The sequence below is a fragment of the Protopterus annectens genome, chromosome 10.part0 (assembly GCF_019279795.1).
Source record: "Protopterus annectens isolate FY-2018-M chromosome 10.part0, PAN1.0, whole genome shotgun sequence".
Lineage (NCBI taxonomy): Eukaryota > Metazoa > Chordata > Ceratodontiformes > Protopteridae > Protopterus > Protopterus annectens.
Genome location: NC_056744.1, coordinates 1,466,219,465 through 1,466,239,806, shown reverse-complemented (window position 1 = coordinate 1,466,239,806; position 20,342 = coordinate 1,466,219,465). Strand labels below are relative to the sequence as shown.

General features: G+C 41.7%; 1 protein-coding gene across 1 annotated transcript in view; it reads left to right on the top strand.

The window, feature by feature from the left end:
* LOC122813655 (ADP-ribose glycohydrolase OARD1-like) overlaps positions 1–20,342 on the top strand; it is a 244,751-nt gene that overhangs the window by 166,670 nt on the left and 57,739 nt on the right. Inside the window, exon 4 of the mRNA XM_044086093.1 lies at positions 1,533–1,645. Coding sequence (XP_043942028.1) covers positions 1,533–1,645 — 113 coding nt within the window. The remainder of the gene's footprint in view (positions 1–1,532; positions 1,646–20,342) is intronic.

The following is a 20,342-nucleotide window of genomic DNA, read 5'->3' as shown; positions in this document are numbered from 1 at the left end:
CTATAATCTTGTTCCATAAGCACTTTTATGAAATTCATAACAATAGTATCACACACCTGCCTGTACAACTTGCAGCCAAATAACATAATGGTAACATTAATGCATTTATTTTTTGTGTACTAGGGGCTCCTGCACTGAAATTAGAGATATAACATTTGCACTGAATAGTTTAAAAGCTACATTTATTTTTAAGGTTAACAATTTACATCCTTTAGCCTTAATTGAGAGAGAGGTTTGCATTTTCTCATTGATTTTACTTATTGTACTTTATTTAGCCTTGTTATTTCTACTTCGCTGTTTTTACACTCTTAATGATGTATGCAAAGTTTTGAATACTCTCAAGACTTTTTTGTTATATGTCATCATTCTTGACTTTGAATTGTAGTTGTAGCCTTTTATTATATCTAATTTGGCTTGAAATTGTTACTGTGGCTATATAATTATTTAATACCAAAACTGTCAATTCAAAGTGGGTAAACTCTGAGCCCAGAGCAAAATTAAGCCAATAGAAAACTCGGCTCAAATATTTTCTCAGTCTTATTACCTAACAGTTAAAAACTGCTTCATTACTTCCTTGGTATCCATAAACACAATGTGCTGATGTGTATCACAATTATGTGCTCTATGTTTAGTATGCTCCCAGGAACTTATGGCATAAAACTGTTTTCCTATTTTAATGAATGTTGCACAGATGCACCACATATTCAAATGCATGCTAGGTGATCAGTACTGGTTAGTGTGACAGCGCCACATAGTGCAGCAATGTAAGGCACTTGGGTATGCTGTCTGTCTTACCATGTAGCTATGTGGAGCTCCATTAGTAACCATACTATTCCGTAAGTATCTGCTTTACACCACCGACCTGTGGTCCACCATCATGTCTGACTGTGATTCATAAAGAAATCGCAGACAGTAAGAAATAACTTTTATTCATAAAGAAATCATTCATTAAGCAAGGGAGTGGGCTAGGGATTGTTATTATATTATACAATTCTGGTGCTATCTGAGTTTTCATCAGTTGGATCTCTCCAGCATCACTGTCTGGAGGAGGAAAGCAGTATGTGGTAACTGGTTTGCCTACACTACAGGGAACTCCTTGCCGGTAGGGGTTCTTTATTTATTTACTTACTGTGCAAGTATATTGCTTAGCACAGCACAAAAAACAGTAAACAAGCAGGGAAGCAGAACACCATTAGTACATACACAGTAGATGTTCTAGAGGTCCCTAGTGAGACCAATCAGTATTCCAATGGCGCTGGCTCTAGGAATTGTATATGATCCTCAGTACAGGGGGAACTTTGCCACTGGTTAGAATGGGCTATTTAAACTCATCATATAAACATGGTTTATGTTTGGCACCTGAAAGGCATGATGCTGACACACCAAAGGCTTGCATCTTTCTCTCTTTTCAAATAAATTACCTAATTTGGAATTCTTACAGCTGTTGTTTCTAGTTCATAGTCATGTGTACTGTTTTCATTACACCTGTGTACCTTGTGTTTGCAGCTCTTTAACTCCGCTTTCTCTCACAGATCACCCGCAGCACCTATGCATTTAAACCAACATATGAAAATGTGCAAAAGTGTTTACATGCTGTTAAGCAACACTGTCTGGAAAACAGTGTTGTGGACCTTGCAATGCCAAGGTAAGTCAAAGATTTGCATCTGTTTCTTCTGTTTCTGTTTTATTCAAGGTTGCATTCCTGTAGGGTAAACAGAAAGCTGCCTCTCCTTAAGTTTATGTTCCAAAGCATACATAAATTCAAAAGGCAGAATTTTGAATAATAAGAAACAGTTTGCAATCAGAAAAGAATGCAGAACTTAACATGTCTGATTCCTCTGTCACTCAATAAGCCAATCCATCTACGCTAACCATTTCACCTCCTGTAAACCTATTTTAATCATATCATAGAAAAAATATATTTTAAAATAAAAAAAAAAAAAAAACATTTCTACACCTCTGAATTACTTCATGGTAAAATAATGATTTTTTTAGTGTCCTCTCTGCATATGAAATAGTTACCCTAAACTATTTAAGAAAATGATCTTTAAACTTTGAAGTAAGGCTGCAAGCCATTAATCAGAATGCATTGTTCCTTTCCACTCTCCTGCATTGTAATTTTCCATGGTTAGTCCTTCCTTAGTACTCCGCTATGAGGCAAAAGCACTGGCATTAATTGTTTAGATATAAATGATGTCAGTGCTTGCAACCAAAAACTCAGTGCCCACTGCCCTTCATAGTTTCTTCAGTGCAAGAACACCAGAACCATAATGCAAGGGGGGAAAAGTGCAAACCCCACTTTTTCCACAGACTTGTCAATTGTACACTTGGCTGATTCCTCCACTAAAAAGTAAAATAAAAAAACTGATTCAAGTACAACTACTGTGACATCCCCTCCTCTGGGCCAGTAATCAAGAAGCCTGAATCCTCACCACTGACACCAGTGAGGGATGTTCACTTGGAACAAAAATAGATACAGTATTTCCAGATACAGCTCTCTGCATCAAGCACAATTTCCCTTAAGAGCACACAGGGAAAACACTCAATCCAGGGGCTTTGTCCCCCCCCCCTCTCTCTCTCCAGGCCCCCATTAAGACTCTCCACTGGCACAGTTGTAGAGTTGATTCCTCAGCCAAGTGTCCAAGTGAAGTCCTTTACCACTCTCTGTGAAAACGGTGCTCTGTGTCCCTGCTCCAAGTAGCTGACACACATGCTCTTTGAGATTTGATTTTCACACACACACACACACACACACACACACACACACACACACACACCTGGGAAAGGCTGGCACAGATTTACCAGCTATGCCCCTCGACCCAGACTATAAGGTAGCTACTGTCACCAGACACTCCAAAGCCAACTACTCTAAGGCTTTTACAAGGGTACCCAGTTATACTAAGTAAAATTAATATTAATACAAATGGTGATGTTGACCAAACAGCAAGGCTTTCAGGAGCAGTCACAGTGTCACAAAATAAATATAAGTACTGTCAAAGGTTAAAATATTCTCTAAATCATGATTCACAATGAAAAGTTTAAATATATGTAATAATAAATAGTAAAATAACATGAAAAAACTAAATATGTATTTACAATAAACACCAGAGTTTCAGTAACAGGAAATATTAAAAATAGCCCAGATGGGTAGATTCACACTGTTACAGAAAAACAGTACTTGACTAATCTCACTATATTTTCCTGAATGAGCTAAATAATTACTATTCCCTGGTTACTTACTATAGCAAAGCATGATGAAGTGGTCGTCTTGTCAAGTTTCAAAAACAGACTGCTCCGAGACTTCAGTCTCATCTAGTATTAAAATATAATTTCAGATCTGGATTAAGGAATGACATGACATACATTTGATCATCTGACTTCTGGTTCCCATACTAGCCCCCTTTACTGGAAAATGAACCAAAATTTCTCACATATGTGTTACCACACACAAAGAATACCTTTGCTAAGATGTGTTATAGCATCTGGAAGCCATAAAACCATTTCAGTACTTCCACCTTTCCAGGCTAGGAATTATTTCACTGCTATGAGCAGTACGGCAGAATTCCTAGTTCTTGTTTTCCCAGACATTTTGTCTCTAGCTGCAATCATAACTCTAAGATGCAGTCTTTATGGCCTATCAGGTAATTTAATTTTAAATTATTTTTCAAAGTTAGTTGGACTGAGATTAATGTCTTCTCTTCCAGTATCCTCTGTTACACTATATTAATTTCCACAGTTACAATACAGTCTGGCATACAGGTGTATTTCTTTTTCTGACCAGCAGGACCCACTGTTGGCACATTTTTTTTAACACAAGCAACTATATAAATCATTTTCAGCACAAGCACCTGTACAAATCAGCTTGATATACAAATGACATATGATTCTTTACAAAACTCCAGCTAGCTATACTGGCATATGTTACACATCCACTGCCCTACTTCTGCTGGCATAGCTGGCAGTACTTCACATCATCACATCTAGCCCCATTTGAAGACTCAAGCTAGTTTCTCAGGTGACCCTGGAGAAATGTTTCTTGAGAGGAATGGCCCGTATAGGAATGCATTAACCCATATCCTGTCTTGAGACCCCATCTGCATAGCCATTGCTAACCCCACTATGGTGTTGCATTGTCACATCATATGCCTGCAACCCTAGGCTCCAGATTAATAACTTGGTATTTTGCTGGCTGGCTCATTGTAGCCATGTTAAGGGATTGTGGTCTGTAACTATAGCGAATGTCCTTCCATACAGATAGGGTTGAAGTTTCTGCAGTGCCCATACTATGGGTAGACCGTCTTTTTCTACAGCTGCATAACATTCCTCCCTGGGTTGCAGTCTATTGCTGAGATATACAAGTGGTTGCTCTTCTCCATCTGAGGAAGTCTGGCTGAGTACAATCCCCACTCCTTGGTTCAAAGCATCCACCTGCACAAACAATTATTTGCTGTATTCTGGATTGGCTAACACAGGGGGTCATCCCAAAGCCCCTTTATGCTTTCGGAATGTCTGCTCACAGGCTGGGGTCCAATACCTTGTCTGGCCTGTTTTTCTTCATCAGGTCTGTGAGAGGAGGAACTACTATAACTGGGAACAAATTTTCTATAGTACCTCTCTGTCCCCAAGAATGGCCTCACCTGCTTTTTGGTAACGGGGCAGGCCATGGCTGAATAGCTTCCACTTTGGCAAGTTCTGGCCTGATCTTACCACTCCCCACTCAATGTCCTAGGTAGGAAACCTCTGCCATATCAACCTGACACTCACTGGGTTTAATGGTCAACCCTGCCCTTTGCAGTCTGCCCAGGACCTCCCTGACATACTGAAGGTGCTCATGCCAGGAATGGCTGTAAATGGCAGTATCATCCAGGTAAGGAAGGGCATAATCTCCTAGGATATGATCTGAAAGCCTCTGAAATGTCGCTGGAGAATTTTTTATCCCAAAAGGCATATTTGTGAACTTGTATAATCCAAAAGGAGTCACAAAGGCTGACCTCTGTATAGCAGTGGGAGTTAAGGGCACCTGCCAGTAGCCGTTGGTCAGATCAACAGTGGTCAGATACGTAGCTCCACCCACCTGCTCTAAGGCTTCATCTGTCTTAGGCATGGGGTAAGCACCTGACTCTGTGTGACTGTTTAGTTTTCTGTAGCACACAAAACCTGGTGCTGCCATCTTTCTTTGGTACCAGCAGCACTGGGGAGGCCCAGGGACTCCTGGACTCTTTGATTACCCCCAGTTCCAACATTTCCTGTATCTCCTCCTTCAGAGTCTGACTCTCTCATGGACCCTATAAGGGGCCTCCTTGATAGGCTTTGGGGTCTTGTATCCACATGGTGCTGGATCAGGTGGGTGCACCCAGGTTTCCCAGTGAACATGCCCCAAACTCCTGCAACACTGCTCAGATTTCTCGAACCTGGGTAGGGGAATGCCATTGGGATACTGTTACCTCTTCCACTGAGGTGTCAGTTCAAGCCTCACTGAGGAGATCAGTCACCAGATCCCCATCAGACTCCTCTTGCCATCCACTGCAAATACTCAGCACCAGGGCCTCTATCATGGTAAGGTTTCATCATGTTAACATGTTAAAAATTGTGCCCCTGCCTCCTGCCTAGCAGGTTTACCATGTAGTTAACATAACTGACCTTCCTCACCACTTTGAAGGGCCCCTCATAAGCTGTCTGCAGTTTATTGTATCTGACAGGAATGAGAACCATTATCTGCTGTCCTGCGGCATACTCTCAGGCTCGAGCATTCCTGTCATACCAGACCTTTTTCTGCTATTGGACTCCTGCCACATTTTCCTGGGCCAAGCCCATGAGCTCCCTAAGCTTTGTTGTGAGGTTTAGGACATACGCCACAACAGACTCCTTGTGGGGATTCACACCCACCCTCCCACTCATGACAAATCAGATGTAAAGGCCCTCTTACTCTATGACCATACAGCAACACAAAGGGTGAAAAAGCTGTGGATTCCCGGGGTACCTCTGTGTATGCAAACGGCAAATGGGACAAATATTTGTTCCACTCTCTCTTAAAATGGTCTGCAAATGCCTGTATTATATTCTTTAGTGTAGAGGTTAACCTCTAACAAGACCATTAGTCTGAGGTGGTAGGGGATGGTCTTTAGGTGCTTCACTGCACAATGTTTCCACAGACAAACCAGCAGGTCTGACATCAAATTGGCACCTCTGTCAGTCAGTATTTCTGTCAGGAAACCTACCCTGCTGGAAATCCCTATCAAAGCATTTGCCACCTTTGCCCAATGCAGGACAGAGCCACTACCTCAGGGTATCTGGTAGTATAATTTAATACTAACAGGATATAATTCTTCCCTGTGGAACTTGGGGTGCTTAGATGCCCCACAATATCCATAGCTACCCTCTGAAATGGCTCATCAATCACAAGCCAAGTCATCAAAGAAACCTTGACCTTCTCTCCTGCCTTGCCTACTTTTTGGGACTGCTCAAAAGTCCTGCAGTACCCTGTTACATGCCTTGCAATCCCAGGCCAATATAACTTCTGCATAATACGTCTCTTGGTACCACTTATGCCCATATGACTTGCAAAAGGAATGTCATACGCTATGGCTATATGTGCCAGATGGCGGGCTCCAGGCACTACAAACTGCTGTATCACCTCACCCTCTAGCCCTCCCTCAGGTCTCCACTCTCTAGACAGTAACCCTTTGTTCCAGCATACAGACTCCCTTTTTCTTTGAGAATCAGGTGCCTCCCTAACTATCTCCATCAAGGCTCTTAGTGTAGGGTCCAGGAGTTAAGCCTGTTTCAACTCTGTCTTTGTAACCATTCCCAGCTCAATTTCCACAGGAAGCCTGGTATCCTCTGGCAGCAGTCCCACACTGTTAGCCTGGGTACTACCCATTCATCTCTGCACTTGCAGTCACTCCATCCAAGGGAGCACCAGTATCTACCAGCTACTGTGGCTCACCTTCAGTTTCACTGCTACAGGGTAGCTCCCTCCCTGAAGTAGCCACCTCACCTGCCCTGGTTTCAGGTGTGGGGTCTTTCTGGGTCTCCCACAGGCTATCAGACCCACATGGCTGTCTGCAAGCCTGACTGCATGTAACTGCATGCACACAAGGTACTGCATTATCCAAATCATTCCCTATCAAGACGTCTGCAGGGATATCCTCAAACACACCTACTTGCTTGCTTCCATTTCCACCCTCCCAGTCAAGCTGAACCCTGACCAAAATCATTTGGAATGGGGTCCCTCCTAAAGCTCTGACTTGAATGGACTGCCCAAGCAATTACTACAACTCTTTAACCACTGCAGGCTTCACAGTGGTTATGTCAGAGGCTGTGTCTCTCTTAGCAGTGGCCTGTCTTCCATCCAGTAAGACTGGATATAAACTCTGGTAATAGTTTAGTACTCCTGTTGTCTCCAGACAGCTTACCACTGACATCCTGTTATTCCTGCTTGTTGGCTTCCCCACCTTGCCTGCATGGACATCTGCATACTAAATGGCCCCACTGGTTGCATTTAAAATGCCTAACCGTTGATCCTGGCCATGTACCTGAACAAGTGACTTCTCCTGGTAGACTCTCCTGGGGTGGTTTAGGCTTCCCACCATGGGTTTCCTTATATCCATGTGCAGCACTGGGTATCCTCTTCTTGTGCAGTAATGCCCTGCTTGCTAAGTAGAGATCCCCTTTTTCCCCAGCTCATCTGCAGGGTTACACTCCCGGTCTGCCAACCAGAGTCTCATGTTCTCAGGCAAAGTGCTAAGGGCTTGCTCCCTCACCAAATGTTCTGCCAGTTTGCAAAAGTGGTGATCTGACACCCACCCGTGAAAGTATGTACTTAACTCAGCAATATAATCACATACACTTTCATCTGCTTTGTATCTATGTTCACAAAACTTTCTTTGTGTAAGCTTCAGGTGTTAACTTAAAGCCTGTTAATAAACATTGTTCTACTTTATCATAGCTTAGACCATCAGTATCAGACAATTTAGAAACGGTAGTTACAGCTTTACCATGAAGCACTGGGTCAGGAACCGTACCCAGAGCCCTTGGTCAACATTATACTGTTTACATACTCTTTCAAATATATGAATAAAACTATCAAAATTATCACCCTCTGCAAATTGTGAAAGAAATTTACTGACCTTTATTGCTTCTGGAGTTGTGATTTCCTTCCCCATGACCCTGACAAAGAGTCGGCATCTCCATCTCATGTTGATGCTGCTTCTCATTTATTTTGGCCTTCGGTCGCCGCAGTCCCTCATTTTCTTGGGGCTGCTTCTCATTTTTTTCGGCCTTCAGCCGCCGCAGTCCCTCATTTTCTTGGGCCTCCAGTTCATGTCTGTTTAACTCCAGATAAAATTTTACATCCTCTGAGGAAAGGGTGAACTGTCCTGTCTCTGAGAGCTGCAAATTCCCATCAGCAGATTGGTTATCCTCCTGGTTGCTAGTCTGAGCTGTGACTGCAATTAAGCCTGAAATCACATCCTTTTTAGTCAAGCTGGCATGCACCACTCCTTTGCCTTCACACACCTTGGTCCTTTGTCAGTTTGCCATAATCCTCTGCTGACATCTTTGCCTGCTTTCCCTGACTCAGCTAAACTAACTAACTAAATAAATAAATAAAACTGTTGTGAAAATGAAACTCTGTTTGTTTACCTTGTGGCTGCTGAGAGTACACACACCTTTAGTGACAACTGCCTACAGGCTACAGAAGTTCAATTAATATACACACCACTGCTCCCAGTATGTGACATCCCCTCCTCTGGGCCAGTAATCAAGGAGCCTGAATCCTCACCACTGACACCAGTGAGGGACATTCACTTGGAACAAAAATAGATACACATGGTATTTCCAGATGCAGCTGTCTGCATCTAGCACAATTTTCCTTAAGAGCACATAGGGAACACACTCACTCCAGGGGCTGGGTTTTCCTCTCTCTGTCTCTCTCCAGGCCCCCAGTAAGACTCCCCACTGGTACAGCAGTAGAGTTAATTCCTCAGCCAAGTGTCCAAGCCAAGTCCTCCGCCACTCTCTGTGAAACCAGTGCTCTGTGTCCCTGCTCCAAGTAGCTGACACACACTCTTTGAGATTTGATTTTGATGCACACACACACCTGAGAAAGATTGGCAAAGATTTACTAGCTATCCCCCTCTGCCCACACACACACACACACACACACACACACACACACACACACACCTGGGAAAGGCTGGCAAAGATTCACTAGCTATGCCCCTCTGCTCCCCCCACACACACGGGAAAGGCCGGCAAAGACTTATTAGCTATGCTCCTCTGCCCAGACTATAAGGTAGTTACTGTCACCAGACACTCCAAAGTCAGCTACTCTAATGCTCTTACAAGGGTACCCAAGTATACTGATATCAATACAAATGGTGATGTTGACCATACAGCAAGGCTTTCAGGAGCAGTCACATTGTCACCAAATAAATATAAGTACTCTCAAAGGTTAAAATATTCTCTAAAACACCAGTCACAATGAAATGTTTAAATATATTTAATAATAAATAATAAAATAACATGAAAATACTAAATATATATTATAAACAGAGTTTTAATCACAGGAAATATTAAAAATAACCCAGATGGATAGAATCACACATTTACAGAAAAACAGTACTTAACTAATCTTGCTATATTTTTCTGACTAATCTTGCTATATTTTTCTGACTAAGCTAAAGAATTGCTATTCCCTAGTTACCTACTAAAAGCAAGGCAAGATGAAGCAGCTGAGTGGTTTTCTTGTCTGGTTTCAAAAACAGACTGCCCTGAGACTTCAGTCTCTTCTAGTATTAAAACATAATTTCAGAGCTGGATTACAAAATGACATAATGTACATCTGGCCATCTGACTTTGGGTTCCCATACTACCCCCCTTAATTAAAAACTTAACCTGAATCTCACAAATATTTTTTTCATTTATTTACTTTATTTATTTTACATTTGTTAACTGGGCAGTGTCTGGCTGGGCAAGTAGCCCATTTTCAGCAGACACCTGGGGAGAAAAGCTCCATAACAGTAGTGCAAAAAAAAAAAATTTACAAAAATTTTACAATGATTTTCAAAGAATATACAAAAAGTTTAACAGTTGCCTACAATCACAGTTTACAAAAAGAGAATGTAAACTGAAAACATATTTCCTAAGCCTTACTACAAGCAGTAATATGAAACTAATTTGGTAAATAACCAAAAATAAACCATTGTGGTATTTTCATTTGGTAGAAGTAGCACAAGGAAAAGATACCAGAAAAGAAACATTTGATTAATAGCATTAGAAACTAGCCAGGAGTATTACAGGAGTATAGCCATTATTGAGTATATGGTATTAATTTAGGAGTTGCTTGAATCTATGATTATCTGTGTTTTTTTAGGATATTCTGGGGTATTAGGTTCCACTATTTGGCTACTTTATAGGATAAGAAAGAGTCACCAAAGTAATTATGGGACTTAGTTACATTGAGTATAAGTTTATCAGATGATCTAAGGGTCCTGGTGTTGGTATTTCATTGCACTAAGTTGGAGAGTATAGGGGGGTTCTCTGGTTTGTGGATAATGGAGTTGGCAGTGGTGAGCTGAATGAGTGATAAGAGATTGGGAAATTCAAGCCAGTGTAGTTTTTGAAGAGCAAGGCAGTGATGGGTCCTGTTCTGTATATTAGCAACAACTTTTGCTATTTTATTATAGCAGAAATCATGTAGATGTAAATCAGACATGCACAGATTAGTGAAAATCAGAGAACAGTACAAGAAAGTAGATAACAGGTGACATCTGGCTGTGGGCTAGTCTGGTGTTTTGAGTGAGATATGGTTTGGCTCTGTGTAGTGCACCAAGTTTGATGTGAACTTTTTAAATTGTGAGTGATATGTGTTTATCAAATGTTAGGTTGTCGTCTATTGTGACACCAAGTAGTCTTGTTTAGTTAACTTGTTATATTATAGTGCCATTAGTGAAGTAGATGGAGAGAAGAGGTGGGTTTGCTTTGAATTTCCTGTTGCAGAAGATCATTAATTTTGTTTTGTTTGAGTTTAGGATGAGTTGAAGTTCATTTAGGTAATTTTCAGTATCTAGCAATGATTTTTGCAATTTATCCTGGATTTCTTGGGGTGTAGGAGCAGAGCAAATAAGAGTAGCATCATCAGAATATTGAATGATAGCAGATTTAGTGGCAGTGATTAGACTATTTGTGAATATAATAAAATGAAGAGGGTCAAGGATGGAACCCTGAGGAACCCCAAAGGAGGCTGGGATGAGTTTGGAAATGTTATTGTCCCATTTAGTTGCCTGTTGTCAATTAATAAGCTAGCTAAAGGGGTCTATATTATATAAGTGAATGCAATGAATTGCGAATGCTATATAATCGACCCACAATCTCCGAAAACCCAAAATGTCGAACACACAGATCAGCAATTTTTTTCCCTAGGTCAAAAAATCACTGATCCGTAACAAAAAAAATCATCAAAACACAAAATAAAGTGGGGGGCTTCACCCCCCAGACCCCTGAGGCAGGGGGCTGTGCTCCTCACACTCCCCTACTTAAATATACCAACTCCAAGATTGCACCACAGTGGAGGAAATGGCAAAGGTCCGAAAACGGCCCAGTGATTTTTTTTTTCCTTAGGAAAAAAATTGCTGTTCCGTGCTTTCGGTATTTTGCCATTTCATGTAATGATGTTTGAATAAACACTGTTCGCCATTCATTGCATTCACTAAAATAATAGGAACCCACCTAAAGAACCAGTTGAGAGCTGTAGAGTTGAGGTCGAAGGGGACTACAGTGTTGAATACTAGTTAGTAGGATGCCATATCAAAAGCTTTGCACATATCAAGACTTGTTGTCCATTGTTTTTGAGGAGGTTGATGTAGTTAGTGAAACATGAGGGTTGCGGAGGTACTGTGTTTTGCATGGAAGCTGATGTGGTGTAAGAGCTGCTTACGGATACATTTCTCTAAGATTTTGGCTAGGGGTAAGAGAACGGCCATGGGCCAATAATTAGAGATCTTTAGATGGGCCTCCCTTCTAGAAGGGGATGATATGGAATATTTTCTAGAGTATGGGGATATATTGTTCTGCGATGGATCAAGTTGATTAGGATAGATACGGAATAAGAGATGGAGTGGCAGTAGTTAAGTCACTAGGGAGTTGGTCAGCTGCTAGACAGGTAGGTTTTAGTTTTGATAAGGAGTTTTTTTATATAAGGGTTTTTTATGGGTTTAAAAGAGAAGTAGATGGGTTTAGAGTTAATGGAGGTAGGCACTGTAAGTGGTTGTTTAAATTTGTTGTTGTTTAAAAGTGAGGTGATAGTTATGATGAAATGAGAGTTAAACTAGGATGCTAAGCATTTGGTGTTATTTGTTGTAGATGGTGCAGGAGTAGAGGTTTTGCCAGGGTTGAGGAGGTAGTTAATGTTTTACCAACATTGTTTTGGGTTATGTGATTTTGATGACAGGTTAGAAAATAAGATTTTTTTTTGTCAGATAATATTTGCTTCTTAGGTTTCTTAGTTGTTTGTAAGAGATGAGGTTTTCTGTGGTTTTGGAGGTTTGATAAGCAGTCCAGGCTCTATACCTTTGTTTAATAAGAGATTTAACATCTTTGACTATCCAATGTAGGTTTTTGGCTTTAGAGCATATTTTACTTGTTGGAGTGAGGTTATTAAGGATGCTGAGGAAGGTATCATTAAAATATTGTACAGCTTGGTCTAGGTGGAGCAATTTTAGAGGTGACCAGTTGCAGTTTTGAAGTAGGGAATTTAAGATGGCATGGAAAAAGTTTCTTTTGTTGCATATGTGTTTGGAAATGACATTACAGGGGGAGTGAATGAGTTTCCATAGTAGAAAGCTAGGGCAGTGATTGCTGAGAGAATCGTGGAGGCAACCAGCATGGTGGACAAGGTTGGGCTTATTTGTTAGTATCCAGTCTAGAATAGATTCTTTCTTAGTATGTTTATTAATTCTAGTGGGGGAGTTTATAGTTTGGGTGAAATTGAATAGATTAATAAAAATTGGAGGGGTTGTCAAATGAGCAGGATAGCCAGTCCAAGTTGAAATAATCTAGCATTATAGTTTCTTGGTTGAAAGAGGATGCCCAAGATAGGAGACATTCAATAGTTGGTAGATTATTTCCTGGTGGTAGGTTGGAGGCAATAATTATGATGGTTTCAAGTAGATATACTTCAAATCAGGTGGTTAGAATGTCTGCTTCTCCTAGATCTGGGGGAGTAGAGATTCATTTTTCAATTTTGAGGAAATTTTTGTACATGATGGGAATGCCTCCACCACTCTTGTTGAACCTATCTTGTCTCATAACATTATAATCACTATAATCACTAGTAAGTATTTCCTCATCTTTAATGTGAGGTTTTAGCCATGTCTCTGTAATAATGTCTATATCAGGAATGTAGGTAGCTAGGGCTACATGAAATTCACTAGTTTTCTTTCTTTTTTTTTGACACTTCTGAGGATAAAATTAGTTATAAGTAAGTCTAATTTTGAATTTCTTAGGGGAGGAAGGTGAAGTGTAGTATCAGCAGGTGTTGTGGGTGTTATAGCGTGGGTGGGAGTGGCTGTGTGGGCCCTGTGTTAGGATGTGTGTCAGTTTAGAGTTTGATTTCTGTTAGCGTAGAAGGAGAAAGTTGTAGCTTGGATATTAGTCGATGAAAGAAATCTGGATAGAAAGGAGGGTTAGGGTACATATTTATAATGCAAGAGTAATATGTTAGAGTTAGTCTATAGGTTAGAACAGATGTGAAAATAGATATTTGGTTTTCTACATTATGTAATAGTGGGGAGTGTAGGAGACGGATAGTGCGTTATGTTTGATGTGATGAAAGTAGTGCAGTGGGAAGCTAGGTAAAGGGTAATGAGTAGGAGAGTGTTGCTCAGAAGAGTGGTAATAACTGACATGGTGAATAGTAGAGAAATAGGAGAAAAATATGGGTGGGTTGGTATGTGAAGTTTAGTAGAGAGATAAGTGTATTGATAAAGTGATGTGGTAGGGAAGACAGTGATGTGCGAAGGATGAAATAATGGTTAGTCAAATGGGAGGGGAGAAAGTGAAAGATATAATTGATTGTGGGTGTGTTGGATGAGGTAGTTCCAAGTTATAGGCTAATGAGTTATAATATGTGGTTTAGTGCAATTATAAATTTAAGGAAACTGGGGGTGGGTGGGAATGGGGTAGGTGAGTGGAGTGAGCCCGCTTAAAGTGAGGGTGAATGGAGCAGGTTGAGCCAAGCCCAGAGGTAAGCACAGTCCAGAAACAATCAATAAAAACATTTTAACAGAAAGAGGCTTTGTACTGTTAACAGCAAGAAAAGGTTTTTGTTGTATACTACTATCGGGTAAGAAATGTCTTAAAGTACTACTATCGGGTAAGAAATGTCTTAAAGCAAGCTGATTAGTCCAGCATTTAATACATATAAGTTTGTTGAAACTAATAGAGTGTCTTTTAAGAATGGGGGTCCTTGCTGCCAAGCTACTTTACAGCATACTGACTTGCTAGATAGTAGATAAGGCCTTAAATAAACATAAAACTAAGCCAACATACTTTGCAGTTAAAAAGAGAAACAGTGCAAGGTGAGAGATAGCAGAGCTGTATGTTGAGCGATTTTCATTGCAACCAGTTATTCAGTATGCAAGACTTTAAACAATATGCTGGCAGTATAGAGAGGAAAAGAAATAAAGCTTGGCTGATAGCGGAGGAGAGAAAAAGTATGTGCTACCGTGTACACACAGGTTTGCTAAGATGTGTTATAGCATCTGGAAGCCATAAAACCATTTCAACCCTTCCACAATTCTAGGGTAGCCATTAGTTCACTGCTAAGGGCAATACAGCAGGATTCCTAGCCATTTTTCCCAGACAGTTTGCCTCTGGCTGCAATCATAACTGTAAGATACAATCTTTATGGGATACCAGGTAATTTCATTTCAAATTATTTTTCAAAGATAGCTGGATTGAGATTAACATCTTCTCTTCCAGTATCCTCTATTAGAATATATTAATTTCAGAACCCACTGTTTTTACATTTTTAACACAAGTAACTTTATAAGTACATTTTTAACACAAGCACCTATACAAATCAGCTTGATATACAAATGACATATAATTATTTGCAAAACTCTACCTAGCTTTTGCTAACATATGTTACATATCAAATGTCCTACTTCAACTGGCATAGCTGGCAATCCTCACATCATCACAGCTACTATAGCAGAAGTAAAGAAATAATCATTAAATTCAATAAAACAAGTTTGTTTTTTGTATTTTTCTCTGCAATAATTTATTTCCTTGACTCAGCTAAACAGTTTGAGTTTCAGTGGAAGGGAATGAGAAAAAATGAGCTCTGAATGGCCCACCTGCATCTACATCTTATTTCCTGCCAGATAAATATGTACACACAGTGCAGGCAACAAGTTTGGTTGTGTGACTGCTCAAGTACATGGAAAAACAAGGTATGCACCATGTTGCTGCATTTGCATCTGCTACAGCAAGAAGCTCCATGGAAAGGCAGCTGTCGTGCAGCTTGTTTTCTTATTCTTTTTGAAAAAAAGTTTAGAATTAAATTTATATTTTAGTTTATTGGATATGTTAGACTGTTGCTATTCCCTATGTTTTGGTCAATTCATGGGGAGTATTTCATAGCATTCCATTAAACGGACACACGGAAGCAGGGGTTGTTATAGGTTCATAGGTTCATACTAGGCTATCTGCCCTAGGGCATTTATAAGCCTAGCCAGAGTGTGTTTGGCTTTCACCACCCATTTTAAATGAATTTTGCTATGCCCTTTTACGAGGTTAGTATACTGTACCTCTGTCTAACAGTGACACTGAAGTGATACCCGGGGTAAACCTACGATCTCCCATCCACTCATCAAGATTCCTCTTGAAGAGAGTCAATGAGGGACTCTGCCTAACCTGGACTGGGATTTTATTCCAGAGTGAAGGGAGTCTCTGGGTTATGAATCTGTCCATCCAGCATGTCCTATTTATTTCAGTGCTGAGGTTCAAGACTCTCGAGCGCGTAGCTCGATGGGATTTGGATTTTCTGAGGTGCAGCATGTCCATTAATTCCGGGTTGGACATGGCTTTATACGTCAGGCACAGATCGCCTCTGAGCAGGCAGTATGCCACTGAGTAGAGCTGGAGTTTCTTTAACCAGGCAGCATATGGCATCTGTTTGAGCCCTTTGATCCTCTTGGTGAGGTACTTTTGGGGTCTTTCCAGTTGCTGCAGGTGTCTGGTAAGGTACATTCCAAAAGGGGCATTGTACTCCATTATGGGCCTGATGAGGGATGAGTAAAGAGGCACGATGACCTCCCCTGATCTAGATGTGAATCCCTTCATGATTAGGTTGTCTATATAAAATGCTTTTCTAACCACTTTGGCCACGTGGTTGTCAAATGAGAGATTGCTATCAACTTGGGTCCCCAGGTCCCTAATTACTTCTTCCGTACTTAATGGATTACCACCTATGTGGTAATTTGTGGGCACTTTGTTTTTGCCAAAGGGGATGACTATACACTTTTTGTCATTTAGCTTGAGGCCATGGCTCTGGCACCAGTTGTCTGTTTCTATGAGGCCCTTTTGTAGGATGCTTGTGTCGGCTGGAGAGTCTATTATGGCTCCCAGTTTCCAGTCATCTGCGAACTTGGTCAGCCACAGTCCTTCCATGTTGGCCTGTACCTCCAAGAAATATATACCGAACAAGAGAGGTCCCAGGACTGAGCCTTGTGGGATGCCACTTGTAACTGGTTTGGAGTCTGACATGGCTCCAGCAATTCTAACCATGTGGGTTCTGTCCTTGAGCCAGTTTGCAACCCATCTGGTGACATAGGGGTTTATATTTAAGCTGGTGAGCTTATCTATAATGCCCGAGTGGGGTATTGTATTGAAGGCTTTTGCGAGGTCCAGGTAGGCTGTGTGGACCACCTTTCCCTCGTCAATGGCCTTGGTGACTGTTTCAAAGAAATCAACCAGGTTTAAGAGGCAGGATCTGCCCTTAACAAAGCCAAACTGGGTAGGATCCAGTGTCTGTAGGTCCCCAATATCTTTATTTATGAGGTCCATAATGATCCTTTCCATAGCTTTGCAGACCAAGTCAGGCTTATAGTTTCCAGGATCCGTTGAGGCACCACCTTTGTGGAGAGGGACCACTGTTGCTGTACGCCACTCTTTGGGTACATATCCTGTAGTAAGGCTGAAATTGAACAGTAGTTTTATGTTTGGGTTTAGCTCTTCTTGGAGTTCATGTAGGATGCGGCTTGGGACACCGTCTGGTCCCATTGATGCTGTGTTTTTTGCTTTGGAGAGGGCGGCTCTTACCTGAGCATCTGAGATGTCAGGGGGGGCAGCACTGCCCTTTTGGTGGGGGGGGGGAGAAGTTTGCACTGAACCTGTCAGCTAGGATGTTGGCAACGTCTGTGGGTTCGGTGTATTTTTTGTCATTTTGGACTAATTCTGAGCATATCTGGGAATTCCTACCCAGGTTCCTAACCTAACTAAAGAAAGCTTTGTGATTATCCTTAGTGTCCTGTGCAATTTTTCTCTCGAAGCTGGCCTTAGACGATTTTATGAGTGCCTGTAGTTTTTTTGCTGATACTGATCTGCGATGCCTTCCCTTTTTGGGATTTTGCTGTATCATGTAGTTTCCTACTTCTATTGTATAGTTTGTTTATGGCTGGGGTCCACCAGACAGGACGCCTGCCTTTGGAGGATTGGGTCTTGGTTTTATTTGGGATTGCATGATCCATGCATTCCTGAAGGTGTTCATAGAATGCATTTATAAAGGATTCTGTGGTCTGGGTCGTATTTTCCACAAGCCCGGGGGGCTTTGAAGGATTCCACCTCGGTTTTGAGGAGTGTGAAATTTGCTTTAGAGAAGTTTTTCACTGTGGTTTTCTGGGCAGGGGGTGGGGTCGGGATGTGAATATCCAGTGAGATTAGTTTATGGTCTGATCTTACCAGTGAGGGATACACTTCTGGTCTGGAACATAGAGTCCCCATGTTTGTGATGATCAGGTCCAGTATGTTTTCCCCTGTTGTGGGAGTGGTAACAAGTTGTTCCATAGCATTTGAGTTTATAAATTCTAGGAACCTTTGGGCTAGGGTGTTGGAGCTAGAGTAATGCTCCCAGTCTACATTTGGGTAGTTGAAGTCGCCCAATATAATGGTGTTTGGAGAGACCTTCATATTTTCCAGTGTTCTCAGGAAGGCCGAGTGGGGTTCCTGGGTTTGGGAGGGTGGTCTGTAGCAGGAAGGCAGTTTTACCCACTGTTAGTTGCACATGGATAGTCTCTGATTCTTCGTGCTGTGCCACCAACCTGGAGGTGTGGGTATCTTTGACGAATATTGATACTCCCCCTCCTTTTGTGGTTCGGTCCAAGTTTTGGGGCCGAAAAGCATTGTATGAGGTATAACCTGGTAGTGTTGGGGTGCTCTCGGGAGCCTTGAACCAAGTTTCTGTTACTGCACAGATATCAATGTTCTCCATGCTAAGGAGAGTTTCAAGTGCGTGCATCTTGAGGTTTAGACTTCTGGCGTTGAGTAGCATTACTCTGTTTCTTATCCCTTGTGATACCTATGGAGGTGGGTTTGTCTTTTGAGCCTTGCCTAAAAAAGGCACTATGGGGGTGGCAAGAGCCTTTGCCAATATCCGAAAGCCCAGGGGTGATAGGTGCAAGCCATCCCTAGCGAAGCATCGTGGCTTGTCGAGCATGTCATCCCAAGCTTACCTTGGAGTGACCTGAGTGCTTGTGTTATGTGGGGGATCCTAGCGCCCGACAGGCAGCTCACTGTGACCTTCTCCTTGTTCAGCCTGGTGAGCGGGACGTCAGTGTGCCTGACGATAGAGTCACCTATTACAAGTGTATCAGGTGTGTTGTTTAGCCTTAAGGGCTGTGACTGTTAGGCACACTGGCTTTGTGAGCTATGTGTTGCACGTGTTTTGTTTTGGGGTAGTGGTTGCTTTTGTGTCTGCTTTGGAGGTCTCTGCTGCTTAGGCAGATTTTTATTTAGAGCCTCCAAGTATGTTTTTGTGTGTTTGTGTTTTTTTTGCTGTTGTGGTAGGTCTATGTGAGGTTGGAATTGTAGTGAGTTGGTTTCCTTCTCCTCCTGACTGGTTACGCCAGTACTGAGTTGAGAGAGCTTAGCCTCCAGTTTGGCTATATGATTGCATCTCTCATGTGCTGGAAGTTGTTGGGAGGAGGAGAGGGTTGTCCGTTTACATGAGGCAGTTGTAACATTGCCTCTAGATTCCCAGATTCACCAGCTGGACCGGAGAGGAGATTGACAACTGACCTTTGGACATGCTAGAATAGTATTGGGAATTCCTTTATAATTGAAAAAAAGGGCCAATGGGGAACAAGGTACTCAAGGGGAGTTTGTGAGGGTGTAGTGCTTTTAATTTTTTAGTGCTGACTTATATAATTGCTTTAGTGAGCAAGTGCCAGGCTTTAGAGTATGAGAACTAGATCAGTTCTAAGGGAAAAAGTGAAGAGCAGACTTTGTGGAGCCGAGAAAGGTTTAAACCCAGTTAAGCGGCGCTGCCTGATGCTGTGTTATGTGCAAAATCACGCAAAGCCACGCTAAAGCGGGTTTTATACAGGGGGACTTGAAAGAGCTAGAAATTGGCCCAAAATGGCCAATAGACTACCAGATTCTTGTGGTGGGAACACTCCTCCAGGGATAGATAGGCCGCTCTAAGCTCCCCACTGCCACTGGTGAAAAAAAACCTCCCTCTATCCAAGAAAGGAAATGGGCAACATAGGAACTTTCCAAAAGTCCAGAATACAGCAAAGCCTGTATTTGGACTACTCTAGGTCAGGAAAGGCGGGAAACAAGGATAATTTTTTTTGTTTTGTTTTTTTTTTTTTTTGCAACAAACAGCAGGAAAATGCAATAAATATGTAACGTAGGCTACTGCACTTGAGTGTGTAGCCTTAACAGGTAAATGCAATTACAAGCGCAAAAGCGCACTAAAGCTGGCTTTAAAGCAGGGGGTTAGAAAGAGATAGAAAATGGCCAATAAGCTACAATCACTGGGCTGGAACCACTCCTCAAGGGACAGATAGGCTGCTCAGAGCTCCCCACTCTCACTGGTGAACAAAGAAGCTTCCTCCTATCCAAATAAGGATATGGGCAACACAGGAACTATGACACAGCCCAGAGATCAGCAATAACTGAAGACTGGACTATTCCAGTTCAGTAAAGGTGGAAAACAAAAAAAAAATCCTTAAGTAGCAGAAATTAGGTACAGAAACACAGTAAATGCTTTAATTCGGCTAGTGCACTTGAGTGTGTAGCCTACCAGTTGCCTGTATCACTCTGCAGGACACCACAAG